This window comes from Solanum verrucosum, unplaced genomic scaffold (assembly GCF_900185275.1).
Source record: "Solanum verrucosum unplaced genomic scaffold, falcon-dt-bn FXZP01000009.1, whole genome shotgun sequence".
NCBI lineage: Eukaryota > Viridiplantae > Streptophyta > Magnoliopsida > Solanales > Solanaceae > Solanum > Solanum verrucosum.
The window spans coordinates 1,573,108-1,600,862 of NW_026020231.1; the positions used below are offsets into that span (position 1 = coordinate 1,573,108).

The 27,755-nt window shown below is 33.8% G+C and overlaps 4 protein-coding genes across 7 annotated transcripts; 1 reads left to right on the plus strand and 3 right to left on the minus strand.

The window, feature by feature from the left end:
- The first annotated feature begins 3,678 nt into the window (after positions 1–3,678).
- LOC125832326 (flavin-containing monooxygenase FMO GS-OX-like 9) lies at positions 3,679–7,184 on the plus strand. The gene is made up of 7 exons (XM_049511465.1): positions 3,679–4,247; positions 4,669–4,739; positions 5,336–5,494; positions 5,593–5,675; positions 6,038–6,173; positions 6,592–6,765; positions 6,879–7,184. The coding sequence occupies exons 1-7, from the start codon at positions 3,695–3,697 to the stop codon at positions 7,068–7,070; spliced, it is 1,368 nt and encodes a 455-aa protein (XP_049367422.1). The 5' UTR covers positions 3,679–3,694; the 3' UTR covers positions 7,071–7,184.
- A 522-nt stretch (positions 7,185–7,706) lies between these two features.
- On the minus strand, positions 7,707–10,473 carry LOC125832238 (pentatricopeptide repeat-containing protein At2g02980, chloroplastic-like). The gene is made up of 3 exons (XM_049511386.1): positions 8,730–10,473; positions 7,988–8,069; positions 7,707–7,788 (listed from the first exon to the last, which is right to left on the minus strand). The coding sequence occupies exons 1-3, from the start codon at positions 10,471–10,473 to the stop codon at positions 7,707–7,709; spliced, it is 1,908 nt and encodes a 635-aa protein (XP_049367343.1).
- A 188-nt stretch (positions 10,474–10,661) lies between these two features.
- On the minus strand, positions 10,662–14,627 carry LOC125832635 (DNA excision repair protein ERCC-1). The gene is made up of 9 exons (XM_049511829.1): positions 14,309–14,627; positions 14,126–14,219; positions 13,082–13,185; positions 12,730–12,829; positions 12,560–12,636; positions 12,213–12,312; positions 11,975–12,046; positions 11,825–11,893; positions 10,662–11,219 (listed from the first exon to the last, which is right to left on the minus strand). Exons 1-9 carry the CDS (start codon positions 14,557–14,559, stop codon positions 10,896–10,898), a joined length of 1,191 nt encoding a protein of 396 aa, XP_049367786.1. The 5' UTR covers positions 14,560–14,627; the 3' UTR covers positions 10,662–10,895.
- Positions 14,628–15,252: 625 nt separating this feature from the next.
- On the minus strand, positions 15,253–19,808 carry LOC125832200 (uncharacterized). 4 transcript variants are annotated; one of them, XM_049511348.1, is made up of 4 exons: positions 19,732–19,808; positions 18,197–18,437; positions 17,113–17,791; positions 15,253–16,900 (listed from the first exon to the last, which is right to left on the minus strand). In XM_049511348.1, coding segments are annotated over exons 1-4 (2,412 nt in total). In that variant the 5' UTR covers positions 19,734–19,808; the 3' UTR covers positions 15,253–15,410. The 4 variants fall into 4 exon arrangements, with proteins under 4 accessions (XP_049367305.1, XP_049367306.1, XP_049367304.1 ...); XM_049511349.1 differs by lacking the exon at positions 19,732–19,808 and adding an exon at positions 19,396–19,714; XM_049511347.1 differs by lacking the exon at positions 19,732–19,808 and adding an exon at positions 19,473–19,502.
- Positions 19,809–27,755: the final 7,947 nt, after the last annotated feature.

A 27,755-nucleotide genomic window follows, 5' to 3' on the forward strand; every position in this document is an offset into this window, starting at 1 on the left:
TTTCAAAAATTGCAAAGAAAGAAAACAAAATGATAGACGAAAAAAAGAGGAGAGAAAAAACAATACGATAGATAGAGGGGATTTTTAAAATTCATAGATAATTTTTTTTTTTTGTAAGAATAAGCGTGATTAATGCATGAGATATAGTCATCATATAGATAAGCTTTGATACTAAAAAAAATCACGATTATTAGGATTATAGGTTGCGATTGGTCCTAAAGAGTTGACTCCAAACATATTTTTCGCACATAAAATAATTCATCACTAAATAGATCCTTCTACGTTAAAGTATTGACGTAACCATATTGGATGCATTATTTTAATTTTGAAGAATTCGAGCAGCATAATTTGAAGTGTGTGTGCAATAAACTGTTGCTTGAGAGATGACATTAGTCATTAATTTCAGATAAATGTATATTTCGGAGTGTTTGAATCAGCTATTTTGTTAAAAATAATTCATCATCAATCATCATTTTGCAAATTTATATGGGCAGTAAGGCTGAGTTTAGGTGGAAAAAAAATTGGCTTATTTTGCAAATGTATCTTAGTCCCACTCTTTGAATTGGAGTTTTGCAAATGCTGGCTATATTTTAAATAGCAGTCCTTAAAAGTAGATATATTTGAAAATTGAGTAATTAATTTGCTTGGTCAACAATGGCAAGAGAGGGTTGCTCAAGTAATAAGCACGCTCCATCCTCCAACTTTAAGGTTGTAAATTCGAGTCACGAAGAGAGTAAAATGAAATGCACCTATGAAGATTTTTAAAAAATAATCAGTTGCTTGATCGACAAGAAAGGGTTGCTCAACAGATAGACACCCATCTACCTTCAATTTTGAGATTGTGAATTCGAGTCAAGAAGAAAGCAAAATGAAACGCCCCCAAGGAGGGGTTTTTTGTAAAAAAAAAAAATCAGTTACTCGATCTAAATGTATGAATAACTAATCAAAAGAGCAAAAAATAAAACTAGAATAACAACATCCCCATCACATAAAAAAAGGAGAAGTTAAAAAATAAAAGAAAATCAACTTTAACATCCCACGTCACAAAAAAGAAAGAAAAGATATACAAAATTTGTGCAGACTACTTTTATTATGGGTCCATGAAGAAAAATTTCTAAAACTTTTATAATTGTACCAAGTATCATCTACAGTATAAAAGAAACTAAATTCCAAGGCTCGAGACTTTAATAATTACATATTTGCATGAGAAAACTTAAAACTTTTTTTGACGTTTCATCTTTTTTCTTTTTTGAAACCTTGCTTTTTAAGTTTCAACAATGAGGCGGTCCTTATGAAATAAAGTTGGTGTTGAAATTATATTAAAAAAAGGTACCATCTATAAATGCCTTTTTCCACATCATTTCGACCAATGGTGTTTGTCTCCAAAGTTTTCAAGCGACTCATAATTTACAAGTAGTAGCACTACTTATTTAAGTGTAAACCATGAGCAATGCTTTTCCTATTATACATTTATACTTGTATTGCACCTCAAAAAGAACTATCACTAGCTATAAATTAATTAAAGATTATCGAATATAATTCTCACTCTTAATTAGAAATCTCGATTTGAGTTCTGATAAAAGAATAAAAAAATGTCAAATAAGAGGCTATACACAACATAAATTTAAATTAATTACGCCCCAAAACGAATAACAAACCAAATTCATGAGTACTCCCATAAACGTGCATGGTGAATGGGTAACATAATCTCATGATTATATATGTTCCCTTGGCTTCAAGAAAGGGGAAATCAAAATGCTGACCCAAAAAGACTGGCATTAACCATCATTCTTCTCTTCTTTGATCCTATATATAGTAACAATGATAGCCTAATTATGTTTAGCATCTAACTCTCATGTTTATATGCTCAAGTAATAGTTTATTATTTCTAAAATCAACCACTCCCTAACATGCAAAGTTAATTTTAAAATCTTTCCATGATGTGTGTGTGGGGGGGGGGGGGGGGGTCAAAAAATTAGTGAGCAAGTCAAATACAGCTGATAATTGAGTGCCTTAAAATATAGTCTGGCCTACACGTAGGTAATTATACTTAAGAAGTTTATTAGTGTAACCAAGTTAAGCATAAATTAATCAATTTGTCCTTTTAAATGTATACTTCAATCTATTTGTCCAAGATTTCAAGTCAAGCATCACACACACACACTTTCTCTCTCTCTCTCTCTCTCTCTCTCGTGATCTTATTATAGAGACTTTTTAAAATTAAATATAATTGAGAGGTTTAAATATGAAAGTAATAAGTTGATACGATGACAATAAAAACAATCTATTTAACATATAATAGTAAATGTTAAATTCTCTTAATTAAATCATGCACGTATTCAATATTTTGAATTTTCTTGGTAAAACTTCTGACTAAACCAACGATTAAACCAACAAACTTCTCACAAAACAGTTCAAGTTTTAATATTTGTATAATTCTAACCAACAAAACGACCATAGTAGCAGCTGGCACAGTAGAGCTATATATCCCATGTCTCGAGGGGTTCTAGGAAATAATTAGTACTACATATTATTATTATGATGTACTATACTCATTGAAAACGTCTCAAATACACCATTGATAATTTATAATAGTATTATATGTGGATGTGTTAGTTAACAACTACTCTAACTTAATAGTGTAATTTAGAAGGACTCTAAGGAATGTTAAACTGTACCACCAAATCAAATCACTTACTAAACAAAAGAAGTGGGTCGCACCCCATGCACGTCATATTAATAACAGTAATATAGTAGACAGAGGCGAACCCATATGTATAGGTGATGCACGTGCAATCGTTAACTTCAGAAAAAATCATGTATATATATATTTATTTATTTTGAAAAACTGAAAGAAACTAAACATAATTAACAGTGCCCTCATGAAAAACATAAAAGGCGGTTGATACCGCTGGTACAAGCAGGCATGATCACCCATGAGATCATGGTTCGATTCCACTATCCAGTGTTTTCAAATTTTGGGTTCGCCTCTGATGATTATTAGTAGAAATCATAAAAGACAGCTAAGACAAGTGGCCAATTATTTTGGTAGCTTTGTGCATCTTTGGATGAAAGTTATCCAAAGAGAGCCTTCTGCTTAAAGCTAAGTTCCCCTGACATACATTATGTCGAAACAATTCTTTCTTTTAATTAAAGTAGAAGACTTGTAGAACTAATCGCTCAGAATTAAAGAAGACTTAAAAGAAGTAAATATTTATCCGCACCGCATCGGACTTCAGATCAAAGCAATGAATGCAAGACATGTATCTCTCATATACATAGTTATCACTCAAACCATAGTTGTTAAGTGCTATCTATTCTAAGTTTCAAGATGTGATTTAGGTTAATTTGTTCGGTATGGTGTAAACACTGGATAGGGTAGGCATTTAACCATGTAAAAAAATCAAACGAAAAGGGTTAATTATTCTGAGCGACAAGAGTTCTCTTTCCAAAATGGGAATTTCATGGAGACATACGCCAACCAAATTAATAAGTATTATTAGTAGTATAATATAGTCACATGTCTCCTTCCAAGCAAACTCTCTATGATAAGATAGGAGTAGTATATATAATAGCTAATCAGTCTCATTTTTTCTCATTCCCAGCATCCCCCCCCCCCCCCCCTCCCTTCCCCACTAATCGTTTCAAACTTCCAACAACATAAAACACAACGGAGATTTTCCTCATATTAACCATGGTTTCTGAGAGAAATTTGTCCAAGAATGTGTGCATAATTGGTGCCGGACCATCGGGGTTGGTGGCAGCTAGGGAGCTGAGGAAGGAAGGGCACAATGTGGTGGTTTTTGAACAAAACCATGAGGTGGGAGGGCAATGGCTATATCAACCTAAAGTTGAACATGAAGATCCTTTAGGAAGTAGTAATGTCCTAAAGGTACATAGCAGTATTTATGCATCATTAAGGCTCACTTCACCAAGAGAGATCATGGGGTTTACTGATTTTCCTTTTGTGGTGAAGAAAGGGAGGGATCCAAGGAGATTTCCTGGCCATAAGGAGCTTCTCTTGTATTTACAAGATTTTTGTGAATATTTTGGGCTAAGGGAGATGATAAGATTCAATACTACGGTTGAGTATGTAGGGATGCTGGATTATCCTGAATTTGGTAAGGACTTGAGATGGATTGTGAAGAGCAAAGAGAAGGAAGCGGAGGAACGGGTGGAGGAAGTCTTTGATGCTGTGGTTGTTGCAACTGGTCATTACTCTCAACCAAGGTTGCCCAACATTAAAGGTTTGTCAAAATCTCCATATCTTTCGAGTTTAAGTTTTGTACATTGATAGAATGATAATGAATATCATCAGATTAAGTTGATCTAAAACAACAGGTAACTGATCATCATAACAAGCTTAATATTGCAAGCTGGAAAGTAAAATATTAATCTACTGAGTTGATTAAATTACATTGGTAGTGTAATAAAAAGATCCCAGAGTTATAACTAACATTATCAATCAAATCAATTCCTTCATAGTCAGGTCATGTCAAGGTACAGTTAAATAAGAAAATCATAAGATCTTTTTATCAAAGTTAATTACGGCATGTATTATATACTTGCATAAAGAACATAATGCAGAGTTTGTAATTTACTTCTGTTCTTTTTATCCAATAGTATAAGAATGACACTAAAAGCTTTTTATCTGTTTTGTTTGATAAGGAATGGATGCATGGAGAAGAAAGCAGATCCATAGCCACATTTACAGGGTTCCAGAACCCTTTCGGAATGAGGTAATGCAAAAATCTCTACAATCACAGACAACAACAGTATACCCAGTGTAATCCCATAAGTGGGGTTTGGGGAGGGTAGCGTGTACGCAGACCTTACCCCTACCTTGGGCAAGATCTTTTTTACTCAACAATCACAATGAATGATAATCAACAGGATGTCTTTTTTACTTTTTCTATTTCAAATAATAAGTGTGTTGCAAGATCCAGAAACATAATTGATTTATAAGCTATAACATCTCATGATGTCACAACTTCATGATTTTACTAACTCATTAGCTCTAGCTTAGATAGTTTGTATAGTTAGCCAGAGATTTTTTTGTAAGCTCAAATGCCATATCTTGTAAATTTTGCATCTTCTTGATGCTGTTGTTAATACCACTTGTCTTATCAAAAAAAAAACATCTCATGATGTCATAATTCGAACTCCAGTGCATGTCATATAATCCAATAAAAAAATAAAACAAAATTCCAGAATTGCCAACAGTGGACCACATGACCATATCATCTAAGTTTTCTCTTAAAGAAGTGTTAACTTCGTTTTGAAACAAACTTCAACTCTTATCCGTACAACTTGCTAAATATTTTTAACTTAGCAGGTAGTTGTGGTGGTTGGAAACTCACTAAGTGGTCAAGATATAGGAATGGAGCTTGTAGATGTGGCAAAGGAGATCCATCTCAGTGCCAAATCTCTTGATGTTTCTGAAGGATTGTCAAAAGTTATATCCAAGCACCAAAATTTACATCTTCATCCTCAGGTTTGTTAAATTAAAAAAATTGACGATGCAGTTAACTGAAACATGAAAACCCCATTTTTCATATTCGATAATATAACTAATCTAGAATGAAAATGCAGATAGATTCATTACATGAAGATGGGAGGGTATTGTTCGTAGATGGTACTTCAATCGTTGCAGACACTGTCATATACTGTACAGGGTAAAATGCTCTATTCCCATGCACTTGCCTTTGCTAGTAAAAAAGAAAACTTAAAAGCAGAGACTGAAGATAAAACCCATGTGATGTTCTAACCAGCCTGGGGACTTCATCCATCTACTAGACATTCTAATACTCATTTTGTCTTATGTAGCTTAAACATATATTTATATATATATAAAGAATTTTTGAAGTGTAGTAAAAATTTTAAAAATAATTTGACTTTTATACTTTGATTCATCAGAAGTAGTGAGACAGAACTATGAAGTTCTTAGACATGGTTTTGTCTTAAAGTGAAAACAATCTTGTTACAGCAACAAATAATGACAAATCCAATTGTTTTTTTTTTTTTTTGCATTGTACAGGTACTCCTACTCCTTTCCATTTCTTGACACCAAAGGAATGGTAATAGTTGATGATGATAGAGTGGGCCCACTTTATGAGCACACCTTCCCTCCTTCTCTTGCTCCCTCTCTCTCCTTCGTTGGCATACCCAGAAAGGTAACCACTTCCTGACTTTTTTCTTTTTAGTTTCCCCGGTGCTTGGCCCCACTATGGGACCTGACTAATCGGGTTTCGTGCCAGGAAGTTCCACTTTGGAGTAAAATGCCCTTTGCCAAAGGCAATTCCATTCTCCGGCCTGAACTTTCGACCTCTAATTAAATATGAAGGGATATTTCCCAGTTACCACCCCACCACAACCACTTCCCAACTGTTAACCCCTACACATTTGTACTACAATTAATCTTCCAATAATTAATTGTGCCTTAATTTCAAATTTAAGAAATAGCTTAGTCCTAATTATATTCTTGGAAAACAGCTTCTATCATTATTTTGGATTACTGTCCATAAATAGATCAGTATCCATGTTTAAGAGATGGAGTGTTAGTTAATAGATCTTCTCTTTTTTATAATGTAGCTCATAGGGTTTCCTTTCTTCGAGTCACAAGCAAAATGGATTGCCCAGCTGCTCTCTGGGAAAAGAACACTCCCCTCATGGGATGAGATGATGCAATCCATCAAGGAATTTTATCGTTCAAGAGAAGTTGATGGCATTCCAAAGCATAATACCCATGATCTAGCTAATTTTGAGGTAAAGTTATCGAAGTTGCTCAAAAACCAATAGTCACAAGTTGACTTGAGCATTTAAGCCACGGCACTAGGAAAACCTACTAAATGTTGTGTTTGACTGATTTTCTTTGGCAGTACTGTGACAAGTATGCAGACTACATAGGATTCCCACATTTAGAAGAATGGAGGAAAGAACTCTGTCTTTCAGTACTAAGAAATGCAGATATAAACTTGGATACATATCGAGATTCATATGATGACAGTGAGATGCTACAAGAAGCTTATCAAAGTCCACACTTCGCTCACCTTGGTCCCGAGACTTTTTGAATCTGAAAGCATAAACACAGATAGAGTGCAACCAATTTTAATTCATTTATTTCTGAAGTAGATTTGTCCAGCTATTTAGTATTTACTAGCTTCTATCAGAGTGGATTTTTTTTTTCTTTCTATATATTACTTTCGACTTCATCCTTACCTATGAAAATACAAAAAGTCAAAAAGGTATCTGGTTGAATGCTCGACATTTTACTTTTGGAGTCTCTCTCTGTAGGCGTGCAAAACAACAGAGCCACTACTCTTCGGGGTGATGAGGTGGACAATTCCTTACTCCAGCTTCAAAGGAGCATCTTTAATGATGATATTCATGAAAGAAATTTTGTTTTCTTTTATTTAAATATTACAGCTGAAGGCTATTCTCTAAAAATTATTGTATGATATGTGAAGTGAAATCCATTTATAAGACCTCACATTTATGTTCTGATTAGCATCAATTGTAATTTCATTCCTCAATACTGTCACCTAATTAAATGAAAATGAGGCACGGTACAACAGTTTCATGAAACTAAAGGATGTTCCTGCACTTAAATAGCTCCTCAAGTGAAAAACTTGCACCGTGAATGCTAATTATTTCAGGGATAATAGGCACAGACAGATTTATGGACTAACAAAACCAGGCTGCCAAAGCTAGCCCAAGAAGAGGTCAAGAAGCAATGTATTTGTGACGGCAATAACATATTCTGCCTCAACAGTCATACAAGAATTGTAGCTGAAGATTTTATGAAAAGAAGCAATAAATATGTGAATAAAAATTAGGGTAGAACGTGATGTACCTTTGGTGTACGCATTTTCCAGCAGAGATTTAGATACTCTACATCAACATCATTGTTGTCTAGAAGGTGAACTTCTGTTAGCATTGTTCTGAGAGTGCACAATCCACATATGAGGCATGCCAAAATGTGTCTCACCTGACAAAACAGCTAATATGCTCAAGAAACTGTACTACAAACTTGAAAATTAGTCCTCTAACTGAGATAATGCCATAACTACCTAGAATCATGGATAAGACAAACAGTCAGGACATCAGATTTGCACAGCTAAAAAAACAAAAGTCGGCTCTGACACTTGAGAGCCTTCAAAGCACACATTCTGCAGTTCCTGAAATCTTTAGGGCCTTTGGCAGAGTCATACAGCTAAAATGAAAAAAGCTCCTTGGAACCTAGAATATTTCTCAAATATCAAGGACTTAAACTTTCACAAGATAGGCTTCTAGTAACAAACCAACTCCAGAAACTGTAAAGACATTGGCAACATGACTACCCAAACAGAATAGAAGTTCACAATCGCCTCAAAAGGTTTTGCACGGCAGTATCAAAAACCATAAACTGTATCTGGATTTTATCCATGTCGTGCTAGGTTGTCTGGTATACCAAGGAACACTAAAATATCCCAAGTCATCCATACATCAAAATAAGAAATAACTACCCAAGTCCGATGGCAGATTCTGAGGCCTCTCAAATCACTTTTTCCTGAAACTCAAAAACAAAAGCTGATAGTTTTAATTATACAAATGAGACATGACATCCTCAGTGAAAATTTGCCGGTCTCTGTGCTGTAAGTTCCCCTAATGTGTCAGACGACATAACATCACCTATATCATCACCTATATATATACTAAGTATCACCAATAATCTTTGCATGAACAAAGACCTCCAGAGAAATGATGGAAGCGCTTTATATCTCTAACAACAATATTTCTTTTATAAACTGCTGAAGCAAGCTTAAAGAATTGGTGGCAGTCCTGACAAATCCTTAAATTCTTCATTATCCTTAATGTAGGATCAGATGAGTGTAGCAGCCCAAATGCAAGAGCAAGCTTTTCACTGTGGTATATCAGATTATGCTCCTTTTCCTCTTCATTAATATCATACAGAGCTATCTCTGTTTCAGGCACATAACCAGCTAATTTCAGCTGATTTTTCATGTCTTGCAACATCTTATGTATTTCCTCATTCCCTGTTTTAAGTGGATCAGATGCCTTAAACTCATAAACTGCATTTTCAATTTCAATTGAACTGCATCCAGGAATCTTTTTTATTCCGCCGCTGTCCATCAACTCCCTAACTTCTCCAACTTCAGTCCATTTCTTTTTTTGAGTGTGAACATTTGATATTAACACATAGTTTTCCCCGTTAGTTGGTTCCAGTTCCAGAAGCTTACAGAAAGCAAATTCACCAAGTTCTTCTCTTCCATGAAATCTGCATGCACCAAGTAGTGTCCTCCATATTATTGCATCTGGTTTTAGTTTCATAGAATGAATAATTTCCATAGCTTCATCCAAGAACCCACCACGTCCAAGTAGATCAATCATACACCCATAATGCACAATCTTTGGCTGCAATCCAAACTGATTTATCATGCTTGAGAACAGCCTTCTACCTTCCTCCACAAAACCTTGGTGACAGCAAGCACATAAAACACCGAGGAAAGTAACATGATCAGGCTTTAAGTCTTCTACAATCATCCTATCAAAAGTCTGCAATGCAGCCTCCCCTTGTCCATTCATGGCATATGCCGAAATCAATACATTCCATGTATAAATATTTTTTAACCCCATAGTTTCAAAAACCTTTTTTGCCTCATCAATGTCTCCACATTTAGCATACATATCAATTAACGCAGTACCGACATATACATTCACTCTCAACCGATTCTTGACAATATAATCATGGATCCACCGCCCTTGACTCAGAGTTCCTAAATGAGAACAAGCTGATAAAACTCCAACCATAGTGACCTCACCTGGTTTAACCCCAGAAGCTAGCATCTCCCTGAACACATCAATTGCTTCTCTGAACATCCTATTATGCGTATAACTCGTGATCAACGAATTCCACGTAACTACATTTCGCTCAGGAATTTCATCAAACAGTTGATGAGCATCATCGGGTTGTCCACATATACCATACATGTAGACCAGAGCAGTGTTTGAATAAACATCGGAAGTGAAACCCAATTGAATTGCATTACAATGAATGGATTTTCCAACTTCTCCACAACATAACTGAGCAACAGACTTGAGAACACTGGGGAATGTTGAGGAATCAGGAAGGATATTCAGTTTACGCATTTGGGTGTAAACGAAAACTGCACGCGAGTGATTTTTTGAATCCGTATAGCGTCTGATAAGTGTATTACAAAAATTAACATCAATGGAACGAGAGAACTCGTGGAATAGAAGAGAAGTAGGAGCAAACTCATTTGAAGAGATGGAAGAATCAATCAATTTCATAAGCGAGAATTGATCGATTGGTTTATCGCAGGCTACCTTTCGATTCATGTGGCTCTGGGCAGGGATTTCACGCATTGGGAAATCGACTGAAGCTGAGATTGTATAAGCTCGGAAGCCATAGGTGGATGAAAACTGTGTAAAGGTCTTCAGTGATGCTTTCATGGTTAAGCAAATTGCAAGCTTTCTGCTACAATACTATTTTCCTGCTATTGTTGCACTAATGATATATAGCTTTGGAATATCTAAATTTAAAATATTACATTAATTTAATTCGATAGAGCTCCAAAAGATTACTCAAATTGACTCGTGTGAAGTAAAATGTGACAAAGTAAATGGGAATGGAGGGAGTAAAATTTTCACTGCTCCAATTATATTTTCATGTTCAAACACAATTTCAACTTTCAAACACTACTTTTATTTAAAAACCTCAACTAAATCATGCCCAAACATCTTCTGAATATTTGTTCACTACTTATCTTCTATGAGTTTTCCCGTTAATTTATAACGAATTTTACTAAGAGAAATCAAACAAATGGGGAAAATATAAAATTAGGAACATTAGCATGAAAGGAAGAGACCAAGATTCAGCAGTTGTTGCTGCCGTTCGTGTCTCCTGTTTTAGCTTCTTCGTTAGTACTGCACTTCCCTTCTTCCTCTTCTTGTGATTTATTCTTCTTTCTTGTAATTTTGTGTGAGTACTTAGCAAAAGCAGCCGAAAGTGCTGACTTGACAGTCACTTCGGGTTCTTTCTTCTCACTGTTGCTTGTATCCACAATTTCCTTCTCGTCTTCCTTTGTGTTGCTGGAGCCAGGATGAGATTCATTAGCGACAGAAGTTTCTGGAATGCATTGGCGTTTTGGCACTTCTCGCTTGAAAGGTTCATGAAAAGCGTCATACAAGCGTTTTACCTGATCCATCACAAGTTCGATGAGTAAATCAAACTGAACAAAGAAGTAACTGGCAATAACATTGAAGCACTCTGAAGGATCTTAATAACTAGCTCATTTACTTTTTCTCTCTCTTGTAAGAGATTGGTATGTCAATGGAAAATATTAAGAACTTCTAGTGGTAGCGAATCCAATTTATAATAAGGTACAGATAGGTTCAAATGGAGCAAAATGGATAGTGAGGATTTTTATAGCCAACCCGACAAACTTGGGATTGAGGCATAGTTGTTATTGACTTTTTGCTTCTCCAAATCCTCTATAAGACTGCTTCCAGTCATAAAGCATGCAATCAGAGAGGCAGTGAGATGAGACAAAATTGCCTTACTTGCCATCACGAATACTGGTAGTGTTTACGACATAGTGATGACTATGGCTAGAAAAACATGAGCTTCCTCAATATAATTTGAAACGACAACCAGCAACAAAACAAATAACCTTCTCATTACCCCAAGCGAAAAATTAATCCAACAAAACCATACAAAACATACAACCAACTCACAGAAAACAAAAAAAAGAAAGGCAAAGAAGCAAACAAATTGGAGAACATGGATCACACGGAAAGATACCTTGCGCTCTCCTATGCCAGGGCAACGAGCAAGGTCTTCCATGGATGCATCCATCACATGAGAAAGAGACTGCAAAGAATCTCACTATCTTAGGAATTGGCTTGAAAAAATAAATAGTTTCTAAACATTCCACTGCAATTTCATTCTTACCCCAAATGTTGACCCAAGAGTCACAACATCTGTTTTGTTAACATGTCGTATTGCCGTCAGAGCATGATTCAGCTACAATGAAACAATAAACCACATTTCAGTGTGCTCATATCAGAGAGCTTAAGGGGGGGATCCATTCTTCGACTATTTTCTTTTCAGACCAGTTCCTCAACATAATTTGAGTCATCCTGCATCAGAAAGTAATTTACTGCAAACTGTAATCAACTGACACACATACCCGTGATAGGTAGTCTCCATCCATTTGGCCCTGAATGAGGTCGGCGGGCTTATTTTCATAAACCTTTACCGTCTCCAAGTACCGTCCGCATTCTTCCAAACTAAAAAATTTAAGCAATTTAGGTGTTTGCCAAAAACTGCCTTACAAAGATGTTCAACAGAAACAACAATAACAAGAGTCGTCTTTTCTCAACTGATCTTTTTGCAGCACAGCCACACAAGACAGGGCATAATGATGTGCAGTGATGAGTCATGATAGAAGAAAGCAGAAACATCAGAGGAATTCCAAGATGTTTCTAAGCAAGCATACCACTTTATGAAATTAATATAACCGAACATATGAGGTACCTCCATCCACACAACAGAGTGCAATCATGAAGGAGAGAAGTTCTGGTAACTTGAAGTAAAGGCTTGATAACATCTTCCTGAACCCAAAGACAACCATGAGCATGAGTCAAGTTATTGTACAAGCATCAAAACGAAAATATGAAGAAGTCAAAAAATATTGAAGGGCTTACAACATCAACATGGCACAAAATTATGCGGAGTCTAAAGTTCTTCTGCAACTCCCTTATCCGAAAATACAAGTAGTCTGGATGAAGCAGATGATACCGGAGGCTACACCAGAAAAGGGAAGGAAAAATAAAGAAGGGTAGAATGTCAAGCAGTAGTACAAATGCACTATTGGAAAAATATACCAAATGTATATTTTTACAAAATCATCTACCAAGTCAAGCTTAGTAACCAATCTTCGTAAGAAAAGAAAGCAATCATTATAAGAATTCAAATACAGGCACCTATTGTCAGAAACTATATGATTCTTCCAATAGATTGTGTGCAAGATGAACTGAAATTGGAAGCCCTTCAAACCTCAAATAAAGAGCACAAGTGTTCGGGCCCAATAAGTAGTCACAAACAATATCTGCAAAAGTCCACCTCACATTCCTGATATGTTTTAGCAACGGATTTCCCTTCTGCATCCGAATAGAAAGAACATAATAAATAGACAAAATGTACAAATAGCTTGCTGCGAATATGCATATGCAAAATCTTCATTTCAGAGTCGCACCACTAACTTTGGCAACTTGGGTTCACTCATTATAGGAAAAGTTAAAGTTCAAAGAAATCTCTTGTTTGTTCAGTTTCTAGCTTGTACTAGTCAGTTAAATATATTTGCTATCCATAGTCCATTGTATACAGTTAGTAGGCAGAAGATGTGTTTTTTCTCTTTACAGTGGTAGAGTCTGGAGCATCAATCTGTTCTCATATGTACTATTACTACTATGCTAGCATTCTCTTATCTTTCAACGTTATTACTACTAATGCTTCCTTTACTTCGGTTAAATATCTTTACAATTTGTACTTTTCTTTCTTCATTATTTTCATCATAGCTTTTTATTTCTGTAAATCGAGAGTCTTTCAATAACAACACCTCTACTCCCACAAAGATAGGTATAAGGTTTGCGTACACCCCACTCTCCCCAGACCCCCATTTATGGGATGGTATGTTGTTGTAGTCCATTGTCATATAGCTTGGTCAGATAACTAAGAAGGCCACTTCGATATATCTGAAAATTTTCCAATGCGTGCAACTAGTCTTTTGGTTCAGGTGCTAAAAGGCATACAACCAGTTTATAGAAACTTATGACTAGGACACACTATTGATGCTAGTACATTCTCTTTAATTGTGGATAGCTTAACTTCAAATTAAAACAAAGAATATAATAGGTGCAGACTGAGCTTAGCAAAACAATATGAACCAAATTACACTAAGCAAATTTACATGCTCCCGTGTAGGTGGAGGCTAATTACACATCAAAATAATAGGAGTACTATAATAGATGGACAATTTTGAGCTAGTCCACAAAATTCTATGCATTGTTAGATAAAATAAAAGCAAAGCAAAAATTTCACCTGTCTATTGCTAACAAGTATAGCATTTCTATTAGCTGAAGAAGAGGGCGTAGACGATGATGATGAAACAGTAACATCTGAACTATTAACCGGTCTATATAATCAAAAAGAAACTCATAAGCCAATCAGAATTTCAAATGCTACAAAGTCAAAGTCACAAACATTGTGAAAAATCAAACAGACCTGGGTGTATCAGCTTGGGAGGAGGAAGAAGGCTGAGGATTAGGGGGTGGAGGCGGAGGCGGTGAGTAGAATTCGGAGTTCTTGACGAATTTGAATGCTTGAGAGAAAGAAGGGGTAGGGTTGAAGAAAGAAGATGACGACGACGACGTCGTTTTGGACTGAGAAGAACTCTCCATAACTTCTTCATATGAAGGAATCTTTATCACGAAGCTCTTCTTCTTCTCTCCTCCTTCCCGCTCTGCGTCTCCCATTTCGTTACTGTATTTTCTCCTTCTGCTTTCTTTTCTGTTTCGCCGCCATTTTTTCTGATTTTCTCCCACCAAATACTATCACCAAACCGACCCGACCCGAATAGACTATCTTATTTTTTTGCATAGTTTTGACAGGAATTTAATTGAATAAAGTGTCCAAAAAAATATTTCCCTTCATACCAAAAAAACACTTATGGGCAAAAGTATATTTTCATTTAAGCCACCAATAATAACATACTCAGGAAAATCTCTTCAAATAAGGACTGAGAAAGGTAGAGTATACACACACCTTATGTCCTTACCACTACCGAAGATAGATAGATTGAACATCGGTTCAAGTGCATCAATATATTTTCATTTAAACCAACAACTAAAAAAAATAGTAAATAAATAAAAGCATATTCAAATGAGGAATATTAATTCTCTAAAACTTAAATCAGTTGTTTTGTAATATACCCATAATTAAAAATTGGTATTTTAAAATGTGAATTGGATTAAGTGATTAGTTTTTCTTTCCTTTTTACTAGCAGCAAACAAATGATTCTGTAAATGATATATGTATGCATTTAACAATGTTTTCACTGAGATGTTATTAGAACATTTACTGTAAATTCATGAAAGACGGAAAAGGTTTATCAAACTGTTGTCTTTGTCATTACCATTGTAACTGCAACATGAGTAGTTCCGCATTGCACCAAAAAAAATAAGTATGCTATACGAATTCGGGTTACTACCTGTACATACAATTCCAAGAGCAGAAATGCCTCAAAAATAAACTACTCCTATGAATCAACTTTGTGCACCATATAATATTTTCATGAGTCCAAAATACTGGCTCTAAAAATAACTAATCAGCTAAAAGAGAAGATAGAACGAGGTCTTCGACTGTTTTGCCGTTCTTTTGTTAACCCCCAGCCTTTCCAGAGTTTCTCTGTAATGCCTTCCTTGTCATTACTAGGATGTGGTTGTAACAGTGAGCATGTTGTTCTTCTCGCAATAGGGGACCATCTCCTACTTCTCGAACTAGCCCTGAGTGGAGTTTTCCTCGATGGACCTGATTCTGATGCAACAGTTGCAGGTGACTCTAGACCTCCATTCAACTGAAGCAGAGAAACAGAGGCACCAGCAGGATGTGGTTCTGTTTGAAGGACCCTCTGATAGTTTGCTCTCCTAGGTTGGCTCCTCCTTGTCCGACTATGCAAAGTATTGCATACTGCTTCCTTCTCAGTTCCCCCTTTGAGTGTGAGCTTCACAACCTCATTGCAGTTGCTCCTGTCTGATATAAGTGTATTGCGATGACAATGGAGGTTCGTGAATTCTCCAACCTCTTTCTCAGGATTACTTGCCGAAGAAGTTGCAATATCAGCAAGCCAGCCCAGAGTGTCATGAGAAGCTTCAGATGGTCCACCTTTGGCAGTCTTTGAATTTCCCCGAGATGATGAAATAAAAAGCAGGATCTCTGCTGCAGCCCTGTCGGTTTTTCCAGTGTGATCATTCATGTGGTATGTTTTAGACCACTGGACAGACTTACCAATTGTTTTGTCCAGAGAATCTCCTCTAGGTGGAGAACATTCCTTGTTTTCTGGGCCTATAGGAGCTTCCAAATCTCTGTCCACAGGAGTCATTGTTGCTTCACTGTGACCAGATGAAAAAGTTTCGTCCTTGATGCAGGACATGTTAATGCAAGAATTAGTTGTCATAAACTTGCTATCACTTCCAGGTCCTACAAAGTGACTATCCCTGCTAGATTTACCAGATTCGACTGCAGAATCAGGACTCAGGATACAATCAAGAAGAACGGTTCCACAAATCTCTCTTTCTACACCTTCGGGGAGATTTAGATGTGAAATGGAGGTAGGGGTTGTAAGCTGATTGTCAGACAAATCGGCAGAAGGTGTGCAATTCAAGTCCATACCCTTCATTGAACTCATGCTATCTGGAATGTCAGATAGCTTAACAGCATCAGGCTTTCCAGATGTAGATTCATTATCACCATATTTCATCAAGCATGAGCCTGATGTGCCAGAAGTTGGACTAGAAGCACTACTGTTGTACAGGTCACTCTTCTTTCCAGTGAGACTAGAGTTCCCAACAGAAGAGTTAGGACTCTTACTGAGTGATGAATTAGTAATAAAGCATGGAAGAGCTTGAACTGCAAAGGGTATCTCCTTCATTTTTTTCCGAGAAGAAACTAGCAATGATTTGTCAATTCTTGTTCCATTATGACTCTTATCTACAAATCCAGGAGATAAACTTGCTGTTTGATTACATTGAAGAAGTGTCATCTCAACAGAAGAAACTTCATCAGAAGAATTCATGTTGCTTGTATCTCCCCCTGTAACTGCAGGTAATAAAAATGAGTGAGAATTTCAATCTACAAACATTTTGGTGATACATTAAATTGGATCAGCATGCAACCTAAAACAAAGAACATAAAAAGGATCTGATGGAAGAAATATAAAAGCAGTCATTTTGTGCAAACAAATGTTAAGAGCATCCTATCAGCCTACATATTGTATTTAGGATATTGTCTTTAGAGAATATTCAGAATACCTTCTTTCTCCAGAGTTGAGCAGTCAGCATGCACTGTTCCAGATAGATCCTGATCCATGTTGCTGATTTCCTCATGAATGTTTACAGACTCAAGTGCAGAATTTGGATACCCTGTTTCATCAAGCTGTATTGGTTCATTCAGGTCAAACAAAAGAAAGCTACCCCTAGGACTTGAGTTAGAAATTGAAGGATCTCCTGGATTAGCAAAGTTGACTTTTGAACTATCCTGAGGTTGAAGCTCTGAAATCACAATATTGGGCCCTTGAACAGAACTTTCCCTTACAAATTGTTCTCCGTCGTCAATATCCATGTATTCTTCTGCAGGAAGTTCAAGATCCAACATTCTCTTCCTGGATGCACTGCTCTTCGAAGAAGATATTTTCCTTTCTTTTGTAACATTTTGTTCAGCCAATAAGTCAGCACCTGATGACACTCTCTGACCAGCAATAGAATTTGAAGAACCTTGAAATGTTTCTCCACATAGTGTAGATGGCTCAACGCTTGTGAGGTCTAAAACCATCTGGCAGTGGGGTTTCTGAGAAATTTCAAACCTTAATTGTGACACAAAAGACTTCGACTCTAATGCTTGCAAGTGTAAATGATCCTCCACTAGTTTTCTCCTCCTAATCTCCTCCATTACCTCCCTTTGTCTTCTATGTACGCGATGTAGTTCATTGACCTGAGAAAGAAAACATGTTTTAGACTTGTATATGGTTCTGATCCATTCAGAGAATCACCAACTGATTAAAGCATTCCAAAGACTACTATCACCCAAGACCAACAATAATTATAAAAAGATCCACAGCATCATTGCAATCATTTGCAATATCTGTCCCGCCCCACCTTAAACAATAAAGAAGAAGAATATCAGATGGAGAAAAGGAGAATATCTAGAAGGATTTTGATTCTAGTACCACAGTTTAATTCTAGATCACCTGACACTTCAACAAACATGAGAGGACTCATAGTCATAATTATTTTACATGCAAAACAAATTGAAGGGTTCAGTCAAAAGACATATTAAATTGATTGGGTGATGACATGATCTTTTTCAAAGAGTAAGATCAAAGGCTCGTGTCTATACCTGATATCTAAATATTGCTTCATGCTTGAGTATTGTCTGCTTCAATATTTCCTTTTGATGAACTAATTCCAGGTTTTGGTCCGCCATAAATGGAGGCAAGGAAACATAGAACCCTCTGGCACCGTTCCAGGCTATATCATTGTGTTGTATAGACCATGAATTCCCACCAAGGCTCCCACCATTAAGATCTTTTGGATGGTATCCTGGGAGATAGCTTGTACACTGCATTTTTCGCCCCACCCTAGGACACAATAAAAAATTCAGAGTTTAGAATGATACGCATACGAAACGAGATAGTTAATACCACAACACTAATAATACACCATTATGTTACAACAGAGAAAGGAATATAGAGAAAGACATTGGAAAGTAGGTCACAAAAGGAGAGAGAACTATTCCATGATGCTCAATTTTCTGTTATTTCCTCTTAAATTCAAACAGAACTTATTGTACTTCGATGTATCGAGAGGGAGATATATATTGAAAAGAATAACAGTGATGAATTATTCTCTAAAAATATGTCATGCACTCTCTCATCAAACTAAACTCAATTCTCCGTATCATGTTGATCTATTTCACACTGTCAAAGTTGAATCCAGACTTGAAAATCATCCATGCAATTTGAATGAAGGAAGCTGAAAATAAATCCAACATCCACAAAAACACACAATTAAAACAAGAAACACTTAGAAACATACCAAAAAGTAGACAAAAAGAAAGAAGAAAGAAGCCCATTTTCCTTTTGACTTCGAAAACATTGAGGGGGGGGACAGAAAATGTCAGTACTGCAAAATCCAACCCAAAATTTGAACAAAGTCATGAGGAAGAAAGGGTCAACAATCATAGATCCAATCGATACAGTCATCAGTTGGATTATACTGATGCATAAACTCAGAATGGGCTAAGAAAAAGAGAGATGAAAGAAGAACAAAATGACCCCAACATTCAAATCCGCAAATATGCACAAACAGAGATGCAATCATCAGTTAAGATTATACTGATGCATAAACTCAGAAGGGCGAAGAAGAAGAGATGAAAGAAGAACAAAAACACACCAACATTCAACTCCACAAATATGCACAAACAAAGATGCATCTATGAACATCCAAACTACCCAGATGAAGAAAATCACAAAAAACTAAACAACCAAAAGAACAAAAACACCAAATCCACTAATTGAATGAATTTGTAGAAATTACCAGATACGAATTCTTCGAAATGGGTTCACCTCACAGAAAACAAAAAACCCAGTAACAGATCAGTAATCCAAGACTACCTCCAGCTCATAAGCTAAAACAAATCCAACAAAAAAAACCCATTATAGACAAAGGTATAGGATAAGCTGAAATATCATAGACAGCTTGTAAGAAAAGCCAAGAAAGAAATGCTACAGAAAAAGTCCATTGTCAATCAAGAAAAAACACGGAAAAAATGGCGTTTTCAGGATCTGCTGGGACCAAGTAAAGTCCCCTTTACGAAAGAAGATGCGGCCCCTGGGTCTGGGTAAAAAGAGAGAAGAAAATGAAGAAACTTACATTGGAAGAGAGAGACATATATGGTCATTTGTCAACACTCAAAACACTATCTTCTTTTGATTTAACATCTTTTTCTTGGAGTTTTCTTGATGATGAAGTGTAAGATTTATGGATTTTTTTTCTTTAGATTCGTTCCACTATTCTTGTCCTTTTGTCTAATGGATCTACACCAATAGTACTATTTCAAACTGATTTTATACTAATTCTTTTTGGGTGAAGTAAAACTTCTTCCAAGTTTCATTTTTCATCAAGATTTTTTTTTCGGAAAAGGGTCAAAATTGCCTCTGAACTATATGAAATAGATCATTTATACCATTCGTTATATTTTGAGATCAAAAATATCCCTGCTGTTATCCTAAGAGACCACAAATACCCTCAAGAGTTAACACTCCAAATTTTTATTGACGTGGCAAGCCACGTGGGACTAATCCTTCCACCTAAGCGTTGCCAATTAGGATTCACTACAAAAGAACTAGACCTTTAGCGGCAACAACAGTCGCCACAAAAGCCCAGAAAATCATCACTAAAAGTTTTTAACATTAAATTCTAATTTTGTGTTTTTTTCTTCATTATTTTTTTAAAAACCAAATATGATATCGATTAAGTAGGAGTTTGAAGACACTATATGTTTTATTTTTATGTCATATGTAAATGTATAAAATGTACAGTGATGCATTATATATATATATAGTAGGAGATTTGAATCGAGAAGTAATTTTGATTATTTTTCATAATAATATTGGATGTTTTTAATATGGATATTGCAAGTTATTTATTTTAGAAAATTAGGTCGCAATCAAAAATTAATTATCATATTTTTTTGTTGAAAAAATAGGTTTTACTAGCGAATGGTTGTTGGAGCCTTAGCCGCCACTAAAAATCACTCATAACCTTTAGTGGCAATATTTTGGGATTTTGTGGTGACAAAAGTCAAGTTCTTTTGTAGTTAATCTTAGTTGACAATGCTTAGGTGGAGGGATTAGTCCCATGTGGCTTGCCACGTTACTAAAAAATTGAGGTGTTAACTCTTAAGGGTATTTGTGGTCTCCTGGGATAACTGCGGGGTATTTTTTATCCCAAAATGTAATGGAGGGTATAAGTGGTCTATTTCGCATAATTCAGGGGCAATTTTGACCCTTTTCCGGTTTTTTTTTAACTTGGTATAGTATTCTAGTTGGGATTTAATTGATTTTTATCTAAATTACCTTTTAAATAATATAATTGATTTTTTTTACTTGAATTAAATTGATCAAATAGTGAAAATATAAAAAGATGTATTTTAATAATTTAATGATAAAACGATTAATTTGCTGGCGCGGATGAAAAAAATTTGGAATATAGATTTAGTGGCGCATAAAATTATTGATCTGACGACGCGGATAAAGAAAATTTTGGAATATAAATTTGGTGGCGCATAAAACAATTAATCTAGTGGCGCCGACAGAGAAAATTTGGGATGTAGATTTGGCGGCGGATAATACGATCAATTTGGTGGCACCGACAAAGAGAATTTGTGAAGTAGATTTAGCGACGTCGACAAAGAGAATTTAGAATACAAATTTAGCGGTGTCAACGCAGAATGGGATTAATTTGAGTTTTGATATATAGATTTGGCGGCGTCGACAAAAAAACTTTGGGATTTAAGATTATAAAACTAAACAATTTTGAATACGGAAAATTTATTTTTATTATGCTTGTGAATAGGTGAGAATCTGATATCCTATCAGAAAATTATAATTGAATAATAAAGTGATTGATAGATTAAGAGAGATTGAAACTAATAAGTTTTAATATATAAATTTGGCGATACCAACAAAGGAAATTTGGAATACTGAGGCTATAAAACTGAACAAATTTAAGTACAAAGAAAATTATTTTTATTATGCGTGTGAATCGGTGAGAGTCTAATTTCTTATTTAAAAAAATTATAATAAGTGATTGATAGATTAACAGAGAAAGAGATTAATTTGAGTTCTAATTTATAATTTGGCGACACCGATAAAGAGAATTTGAAATACTAGAGCTATAAAACCGAATAATTTTGAGTACGAAATAAACTGTTTTTGTTATGTTTGTGAACCGGTGAGAATGTGATTTTCTATTTAAAAAACGATAGCTGAATGGTAAAGCGATCGATAGATTAATACAAAGTTTAATTAATCTAAAATCTGATATATTGATTGACGGTGTCAACAAAGAGAATTTGAAATATTAGGATTATAAAATCGAAAAAAATTAAGTACAGGAAATTATTTTTATTATGCTTATGAATCGGTGAGAATTTGATTTTCTATAGTTAAAAAAATGATAGTTGAATGATAAAGTGGTTGAAAGATTAACAGAGAATGAGATTAATCTGAGTCAGTGCTGACTTGGATCTCGGGTGACGGAATAAGGCGATCAAAAGCGATGAGCAGTCGCGGTCGAAGATTGGCTCTAGTCGAAAGGCTAGCTATAAGCTTGGCTATAGCAAAGCACTTACTAAGTGCGAAGGAAAAGGCCTTTGACACTTGAGTCATATGCGGGGAAACTCACATGTGCGGTTCTTAGAGGGAGAGCTAGTAGGAGTCATCACATCCCAATAGCGTATATTTGGAGCTCAATATGAAATCTTATAATTTTGATATATAGATTTGTTATCGTCAACAAAGAGAATTTGAAATACTAGGGCTGTAAGACTGAATAACTTTTTATCTGTGAATAAAATTGATCAAATAGTGAAAATATAAAGAAATGTATTTTTAATAATTGAATGATAAAACTATTAATTTGATGGCGCCGACAAAGAGAATGATTAAATGATTAATTTGGTTGCACCGATAAAGAGAATTTGAAATATAGATTTGGCGGCGATAAAAATGAGATTAATCTGTGTTCAAATATATAAATTTGATGGCGCCGACAACGATAATTTGAAATACGAGGGCTATAAGACTGAAGAATTTTGAGAACGGAGAAAGTTATTTTTATTAGGCTTGTGAATTAGTGAGAATATGATTTACTATTTAAAAAAAACTAGATCACGATCACGTGCATTGCACGTGTATCCTAAGCTAAATAATATATATATATATATATATATATATATATATATATATATATATAGGGAAAAGGGCCAAATATACCCCTCAACTTTATCAATTAGAGCTGATATACCCCTCAGTATGAAAGTAGCTCATATATTCTCCTATTGCTATACAAATGGCTCACATATACCCTTTTCCTCTAACGGAAGTGAAAAAATTAATTTTAATTTAATATTTTAATTATTATTATTTTTTTTAAAATATAATCCCATATGGGTATATTTAATCCTCCTCACACTGAATAATTTTTTATACGTGAATTAAATTGATCAAATAGTGAAATCGTAAAGAAATGTATTTTTAATAATCAAATGATAAAACTATTAATTAATTTGGTAGCGGCGAGAAAGAGAATGATAAAATATTAATATGGCGACGCTGACAAAGAAAATTTGAAATATAGATTCGGCGGCACCGATAAAGAGAATTAGGAATGTAGATTTGACGGCACCGATAAAGAGGGTTTGGAATGTAGATTTGACGCTGTTGACACATAATGAGATTGATATGAGTTCAGATATATAGATTTGGCGACGCCGACAAAGATGATTTGAAATATTAGGGCTATAAAACTGAACAATTTTGAGAACGAAGAAAACTGTTTTTATTTTACTTGTGAATCCATGATAATCTGATTTCATATTTTAAAAAACTAGTTTACGATCACGTGCATTATACGTGTATCCCAAGCTAAATAATATAAATACTTTAAAAGTTTAAGAATTTGAACTTAATTTTGTAGATGCCATAAGAAAAAAACTAAATTTTCATTTTTTTAAAACTATTTTATAATGTACCTACAAGGCTACAACAAAAGAGACGAGCATAACAGTACAACTCATGCATTAAGATGGAATAGCGGACTATCAGTGCACCTATTTTACGTCACCTATTTGTGTCTTAAAAATTCAAAATCTATCAAATACTTCTAAATTTAATGAAGCAAAACTTTTCTATTTCATATACACACACTTTATATAAATATACACACACTTTATTCTAAAATTGTAAGCTTTATATTTGTTGCAAATTTTGGTGTCACCGACAAAGAGAATTTGAAAAACTAGGGCTATAAGATTGCACAATTTTTATACAGATCAAATAAGGAAAATATAAAGAAATGTATTTTTGATAATTGAATGATAAAATTATAAATTTGGTGGCGCCGATAAAGAGAATGATAAAATGATTAATTTGGCAGCGCCGACAAAGAGAATGATAAAATGATTAATTTGGCGACCCCAACAAAGAGAATTTGAAATATCAGGGCTATAAGACTGCACATTTTTTCATACGTGAATTAAATTGATCAAATAGTAAAAATATAAAGAAATGTATTTTAAATAATTGAATGATAAAAATTATTAATTTGGTGGCGTCGACAAAGAGAACAATAAAATGATTAATCTAGCGACGCCGATAAGGATAATTTGAAATATAGATTTGGCGTCGCCGACAAAGAGAACTTGAAATATAGACTTGGCGGCACCAACAAAGAGAATTTGAAGTATGGATTGAGCGGCACTTTATATATATATATATATATATATACACATTTTATTCTAAAATCATGACTTTTACATTTGTTGTAAAATTTATATCGAGTTTAGATGAATCTAATACTAGTACATATATTCTCCTTTATGTGAGTATCACGTTATCGAGCTTTATTAAAACTATGAAGAAAAAAAATCAATTGTGACAATAACAATGAAAGAGAAGTTTAAACTAAGAATGTAATTCATTAATTTTATTTTACCTTTATCGCATCCTCAACACTTCCAAACGTCTGCTAATTTTCGGTGCAACCTTTTTTATGAAGGAGAAGTTTAAACTAAGTATGTAGTATAATATCATATGATTATTATTTAATATTTTTATACTTAAAGGGTGATATATTTAATATTTTTATATTCAAAGGGTGATATAATAAAATTATCCTTCACTTTATACTTTCTTAAGAAGTGTGCAAAGTCAATAGTGAACAAGTATTATTGGACGAAAGGAGTACTATGAATATTCATAAAAAAATAAAAATGTACTTAATTTGTCAAAATTTTCTTATGATTTTTTAGATCAGTATAGTCAAGAGATTGAAGAAAAAAATTATTGTCAAAAGTTCCAATCCTATTAATTAGTTTAGAAGAATTCCTAAAAGCAGTGTGCATTGAGGTTTAAAAGAATTTTATTATTTTGTGAAATTCTATTTTATAGTACAAAAATTAAACTAAAAGGTTTAATACTTATTCCTTTCCTATTTTAGGTTAGTTATTTTTTTTCATTATATTCATCTAAATAAGGAAAGTTCTTTTTATGCAATAAGCATTGTCGATTCTCTTTTGACGGTCCCATCTTTTTATACCAATATATTTATTATGGTATCATTATTAAGAAATATGGTGAGATAAATATTGATTTTTTAATTTTTAGTTAAATTTTTTAAACTCAATTCTTTTTAAACAAATTATACGGTGATAAAAAGTGATTTTCCTTCGATATTGTATGTGGTATAAACTCAAAATAGTCGCATTAATAGATTTTAGAATACCAAATGCAAAAAAAAAAAAAAGAGAAGCTAACGGATTATCGAGTTCTCATTTAAAAAAGATCCATGTAGATAGCATTCAAATCTATTAAAACAACAATAAATAAGCCTTTAAACTACTTTGTACAGATAAAATTATTTTATAAAATAAATTAATAAAGAGATTAAAATAACTTAATAAGAATTAGATGAAGTGGGCTATGATTCGTCTTTTAGTTTAATTAGTTTAAATAACTTTTAGATGAGTTAAAAATTTACTCGTTTGTTAATAACTTATTTTGATTTGTACTGTAATTCAAGTCAAAAATCGCCCTTGGAATTTTATGTTTATAATGCTACACGTTGGTCGATGACATTCCGAAGAAGCAAATCTTGGTTGAACTTGTAATTTGCCAATCAATACAATTGGTTCATGAGACCACTTTATATGGATTGGATGTACAATTATCTACGACGAGTGATGTTGACACCCATAGACTTGAGACAAATTCAAGATTTGATGTTTATGAGTTTTCAATAATCTCAAATTAAAAAGAAAAAGACAACTTCTTTATATATGTCCAACGGGAATCAAACCTCCATGCAGAAGGCCAACTAAGCTCAAGTGAATTCACTATTCTTGGATCAAGTGACTGTTTTATTAACAATTACTATTTCTTATATATTTGATAGATTTTTCAATATACATACAAAATTTTCGAAAATCCACAACCGATAGCCTAAATTTAGACCTGCCATAAACCAAATTAGAGTAGGTGTATAGAACTATTATGACTTGTCGCTAGTTTAATTTAATCATATGCTAACCCAATAAATGAGCTTGAAAAGTTAGCCTAATCAGCATTAAATTGAGTTAATATAATGCTATGGCAATTCTTTAAAGAATCATAAATTAGCCTAATGAAGTAAACTATTAATATTATCAAACCAAAGAGTAGCATAAAGAAATTTAAAATATAGAAAATGTTGGTAGTTGTATCAACTGTCAATTAAGAGATGATAAATCAACATCCACATTATTATTATATAGTATATATAGTTGTTACTAGCATTATTGAATAAGAATATTAAATGTAATTTAATCACAGCTTGTCATTATCACGAATTAATCAATTAATCACTAACTTAATCAAAATTAGAATTGTAACTTAAGGCAAACAAAATGCAACATTCTCCACGTAATCATTTGTTTCGACAAAAAAAAAAAGGATATCCTAGATTAATTTAATCTTGGGATACAGGATTTTGGTATTAAATTTATATGGATTTTTGCTAATATCAATAATTAAAACACAAAAATATATCGTAATTAATATCCTAATCTTGGTAATAAAAAATCACCTTAGAGGTTCTTTTTTTTTAATTAATAAAAGCTAGTGCAGTACTCTCTATCCTTAAATTGAGGGTATAATAAGTAAAAAAATACTCCATCTGTCTCTAATTACTTGTCCACTTTTTCTTTTATAGTTGTCTCTAATTACTTGTCTTTTTTGACAAATCAAGAAAGGATAATTTTTTTTACCTATTATACCATCAATTAAATGACTAATTACTTTGAAAAATACAGAACTTTTCACCCATTTCATAATTAATAGGAGTAAAATGGTAAACTCACTATGTCATTAATTAATTTCTTAATAGGTGTGTCAATTCAAAAGTGAACAAGTAACTAGGGACAAAGGGAGTATTGTCTTTTTTTAATTTGTAAAAAATGACAAGTAAAAAGTCAAAATTAGACAATTAGAAAGGGACAGAGGGAGTATCTCAGACGAATTGCCATGTAGAATATATATTTATTTGTTCAATTTTATACAAATTTAAGTATGTAATTATACACATACTAGGTTGAAAGACATAAATATCAACTGAAATAATTAAAAAAACATGTTTATGTATCATATCGGAAAAGAAACATCAATGAAAAATGACAATAAAAGAAAAAGTAAGTAATTTTTTTTTTAAAATAAAATAAATTGTAATTGGTATTTTTATTATTGCGTCGACATTACGTTACGCATGAGGCTAATGGACCCCACCACTGATATCCAAACTAAAATTCCCATATTTCTACTCCGTATAATACTACTAATAAATTTAAAAAAACATGGAGAAATTAAATTTAAATTTTTTAATAAAATCATAATATTTGTAAAATTATAAATTCTTATCATCTTAAACATATTACATTTTTATGGATTTATACAACTTTTTCATTAATAATACAATGACATATTTGGTATTGTCTTATAAAGTAAGGTTTAGGAAGGTAGAAACTAAACATATTTTATTTCTATGTCAGAAGTCGATAAGTTTTCGACTTAAGGGATAAAAAAATAATCTCAAGAAGTTAAAAGAAAAAAAAGTAGGATTGCATGAAGTGGAACGGAACTAAT

Excerpts from the sequence above, each read along its gene's own strand:
- LOC125832200 (XM_049511347.1), bottom strand. Across the intron at positions 17,792-18,196 it reads AAGCAATATTTAGATATCAG|GTCAATGAACTACATCGCGT; the intron begins GTATAGACACGA and ends TTTCTTTCTCAG. Across the intron at positions 16,901-17,112 it reads CTCAACTCTGGAGAAAGAAG|TTACAGGGGGAGATACAAGC; the intron begins GTATTCTGAATA and ends TATTACCTGCAG.
- LOC125832238 (XM_049511386.1), bottom strand. The coding sequence starts at position 10,473 with ATGAAAGCATCACTGAAGACCTTTACACAGTTTTCATCCACCTATGGC. Across the intron at positions 8,070-8,729 it reads CTTCCATCATTTCTCTGGAG|GTAGTTATGGCATTATCTCA; the intron begins GTCTTTGTTCAT and ends CCATGATTCTAG. Across the intron at positions 7,789-7,987 it reads CATATTAGCTGTTTTGTCAG|CTACAATTCTTGTATGACTG; the intron begins GTGAGACACATT and ends TAAAATCTTCAG.
- LOC125832635 (XM_049511829.1), bottom strand. The coding sequence starts at position 14,559 with ATGGGAGACGCAGAGCGGGAAGGAGGAGAGAAGAAGAAGAGCTTCGTG. Across the intron at positions 12,047-12,212 it reads ATGGAGACTACCTATCACGG|CTGAATCATGCTCTGACGGC; the intron begins GTATGTGTGTCA and ends GTTTCATTGTAG. Across the intron at positions 11,894-11,974 it reads CTCTTGGGTCAACATTTGGG|TCTCTTTCTCATGTGATGGA; the intron begins GTAAGAATGAAA and ends GATTCTTTGCAG.
- LOC125832326 (XM_049511465.1), top strand. The coding sequence starts at position 3,695 with ATGGTTTCTGAGAGAAATTTGTCCAAGAATGTGTGCATAATTGGTGCC. Across the intron at positions 4,248-4,668 it reads AAGGTTGCCCAACATTAAAG|GAATGGATGCATGGAGAAGA; the intron begins GTTTGTCAAAAT and ends TTGTTTGATAAG. Across the intron at positions 6,766-6,878 it reads ATGATCTAGCTAATTTTGAG|TACTGTGACAAGTATGCAGA; the intron begins GTAAAGTTATCG and ends TTTCTTTGGCAG.